General features: G+C 29.6%; 1 protein-coding gene across 1 annotated transcript; it reads left to right on the top strand.

Annotated features, from left to right (window-relative positions):
* Positions 1-842: 842 nt before the first annotated feature.
* Positions 843-1,349, top strand: LOC126907220 (uncharacterized). The gene has a single exon (XM_050688334.1). The coding sequence runs from the start codon at positions 843-845 to the stop codon at positions 1,347-1,349; it is 507 nt and encodes a 168-aa protein (XP_050544291.1).
* The last annotated feature ends 2,350 nt before the right edge of the window (positions 1,350-3,699 follow it).

The raw sequence follows: 3,699 nt of genomic DNA, 5'->3' as shown, positions 1-3,699 counted from the left end.
AAAATGTTTAAGTTAGGTAATCATGAGACCTTACATGTAACAACAATAATTATAAAATTTTCATTAAGAGAAATTAAAGCCGTTCAAGTAGTGATGAGCGTTTTAAAATATCAAATATTTAAAAAAAAACTACCGAAAGTTTAAAAACTATTTGAATAGATTGGTTAACTATCGAATTCGATAGTTACTATTGAATATTTTCCCCATAATTACTTCAAAGACTTTAAAGTAATTATTGCTTTATTGCTCAAATAGTTTTTTTTTTTTATTAAAACTTTCACTTTAAATGACAAAAAAAAGTAGGTTCAAAATGATTACTTTTAACTTATTAAAAATCAAAATCAATAATAATTTGAAAACAATTAATTTAAAAAATTATATAATATATAATTAAAAGAATTACTAATCTGGGTATAATTATGGAAATAGAAGTTGATGTTGCTTTTGTAATTATCCATCAATTTCTTATGATAGTGATTTTAATCACTGTCAGATTAAATCTATACTGGATCCAACTATGCCACGTCCCCACTGTGCCGCGATCCCATTGTGCTGGGTTTTTTGTTATCAAACCGGTTACATGCCTTTTCTTTAAGTTCCTGAAAGGTTTTGACTCTTGCATAACATTTAATTTGTCCTATGTAAGAGATTCTCATTTTAGAAGACAAAGTAGTAGTTGCCTAACTAGGGATGTTAATGTAGTAGTTTCCCATCGCCTTCCATATCACAGCCCAAACATTATTTCTAGGGATTGGTAGCCAAGTGTAGATAACCTTGTTCATCTAAACTTAGGACTAGAAGCACTGCTGCCCACTTCTAGGTCTATTTTAGTCAGTTCTACGATGGTGCCAGTGAGGGATGAAAAGAAAGGAACATTAATACTGCCGTACATACAGGGAATTACCGACCGCATATCAAGAATCGCACAAAAATTCAAATTAAGAACCGTTTTCAAACCAAACACAGTAGCAGGATCACTACTCCGAAACCCGATAGATAAATTGCCAGAGATGCAAACACCAGGAGTATATGAAATACCGTGTTCATGTGGTAAATCTTATATTGGACAAACAGGAAGAGCTATTGCGACAAGAATAAAAGAACATGAAAAAGATGTGGAGTACCAAAGAACAGAAAAATCTGCAGTAGCTGAACATGCCAAAAACAAAGGACATGACATACAATTCGATAAAGTAAAAATACTTAACAAAGAAACTCATTTTGGCAAACGGATGTACAAGGAAGCAATAGAAATCGAAAAATGTCCGGAAAATTTTAACAGAGAAAAGATGGGTGGAAAATCAGCAAAACTTGGTTACCTATCATACACCAGACAAAAAGGAAATTAACCAACAACACCGAAAATAATTCAATATACGAAGAGGCAACAATCAACATAACAAATAATTGCCGGTGTAGGAAAGGAAGACCGAAATGTCAAGAATGCCGTAAACAACGTTAGTCAAAAATCGAGATGTTGTCAACGACATTAGTCAAAAACCCGGATACGGTAAACTACATTAGTCAAAAACCAGTTGTGGTCAACAACGTTAGTCAAAAACCCTGATACGGCAAACAACGTTAATCAAAAACCAGATGTTATCAATTTTATAAAAGCAAACTGTTATCAAGATAGGCCGCCAGTATAGTTGCAGCCACCGACTAGCAACCATCACTCTGAAGATGGACTCTGCAATGAGTCCGAAATAGCAGAACTCAACTGTAAACATGGATATATCCTCAAGCAACAAGACAATCCATGAAAGTTTTAACACATTCATAAAAATTTTGTAATTTTTCATAATAAACAAAACCGTTAATATGTTTGATTAATACTAAAATAATAATATTTTGAATTTAAAGAACCAATCCCAGTCTAGCGTTATTATAGCGTCAATTTTTTGTGGATCCAAATCATTCATATCTGTTACGTGTCTTTGAGTTAGCCACGTGTAGGGGTTAGAATACATCCTTGGTAGTCCATGCCTGTCATAAGAACTGACTAAAATAGACCTAGAAGTGGGCAGCAGTGCTTCTAGTCCTAAGTTTAGATGAACAAGGTTATCTACACTTGGCTACCAATCCCTAGAAATAATGTTTGGGCTGTGATATGGAAGGCGATGGGAAACTACTACATTAACATCCCTAGTTAGGCAACTACTACTTTGTCTTCTAAAATGAGAATCTCTTACATAGGACAAATTAAATGTTATGTAAGAGTCAAAACCTTTCAGGAACTTAAAGAAAAGGCATGTAACCGGTTTGATAACAAAAAACCCAGCACAATGGGATCGCGGCACAGTGGGGACGTGGCATAGTTGGATCCAGTATAGATTTAATCTGACAGTGATTAAAATCACTATCATAAGAAATTGATGGATAATTACAAAAGCAACATCAACTTCTATTTCCATAATTATACCCAGATTAGTAATTCTTTTAATTATATATTATATAATTTTTTAAATTAATTGTTTTCAAATTATTATTGATTTTGATTTTTAATAAGTTAAAAGTAATCATTTTGAACCTACTTTTTTTTGTCATTTAAAGTGAAAGTTTTAATAAAAAAAAAAATGAATTTATTACCATAACTTTTATCTCAACTTGCAAGTTTGAAATTGACATTATTAAATAGAAAAAAATGAAATTGTTAAGATTAATATGCAATCAGGAAATTTTATAATTACTATTTACAGTACATTTATCAGAAAAGTTCGATTTTTTTAAAAATTTTATCGTAATAGATCACATAAATAAATATAGTAATAATTTCTAATTAACTTTTGGTGTTTAAAAAGATTCTACAATGGAAATATTCAGCATTTAATTAATTTTAATAATTATATCTCTAAAAAAAACCAATAAAAAAAAGTTGTTAAAAAGATTTACTCAATTGAGCATATTATAAAATTTGACTATAATTATAAAAATCCATCGTTAAATTAAAGTGAAACTAACTAAAAATCATTTCTTTTTTAAATTTATGATTTATATAGCAACATGTTACAAATAAAATTGGAATATTATAGACTGGTAGTAGCACACACAAATAGAGTTAAAAAATTAATAAATTACAAAGTAAAATTATTTACTTTTGTAGTTGAGTACTTTTATCATATCAAATCTAATTCGACAATAAATACTTTAAAAATATTATAAATGAATGATTTTAATTTTTTGTATGGAAAAAGCTGGTTAAGCTACTTTTTATTTGAATAAAGAATTTTTTAAGAGTAATATCTTCAACTAAATACGAATTGTAATCATTTGACGTATTTTTGAAAAAAGTAGGTCGAGTGAGGTTTGGCAAAATGAACCGTAGCCAAAAAAATAACCACTTAGTAAAATAATATTAACTTGAATAAGAAATTTCTTCTCACGGGGGGAGACTATAGTGATAGAATCTTTGATATTTATTGAAGTTATTGAATCTAAATGAGATAAAAATCAAATGATTTGAAAATTTTTTCTAACTCGAAGAAAAATGCAAAATATTACTAGCCAAAGGCGGATTAGAACTTCGTACCCTAAGCGTGAAAGACACAGGTGTTACCGACTCGGCAACTGTTCGTCGCTTTCATCATACGATAAAATTAACAATTGAAGCCAAGTCAAATTTAAAAGGTAATTTTTCAACTTTAAAAAAGCAAAAAAAATTTAAATAAGTTTAATTTCTTATGTCTTATGAACTTTATT

The sequence above is a fragment of the Daktulosphaira vitifoliae genome, unplaced genomic scaffold (genome assembly GCF_025091365.1).
Source record: "Daktulosphaira vitifoliae isolate Bord-2020 unplaced genomic scaffold, ASM2509136v1 Scaffold_5, whole genome shotgun sequence".
Lineage (NCBI taxonomy): Eukaryota > Metazoa > Arthropoda > Insecta > Hemiptera > Phylloxeridae > Daktulosphaira > Daktulosphaira vitifoliae.
This window is presented reverse-complemented; position numbering and strand designations above follow the sequence as displayed.

Coding starts and splice junctions, on each gene's coding strand:
- LOC126907220 (XM_050688334.1), top strand. CDS start 843: ATGGTGCCAGTGAGGGATGAAAAGAAAGGAACATTAATACTGCCGTAC.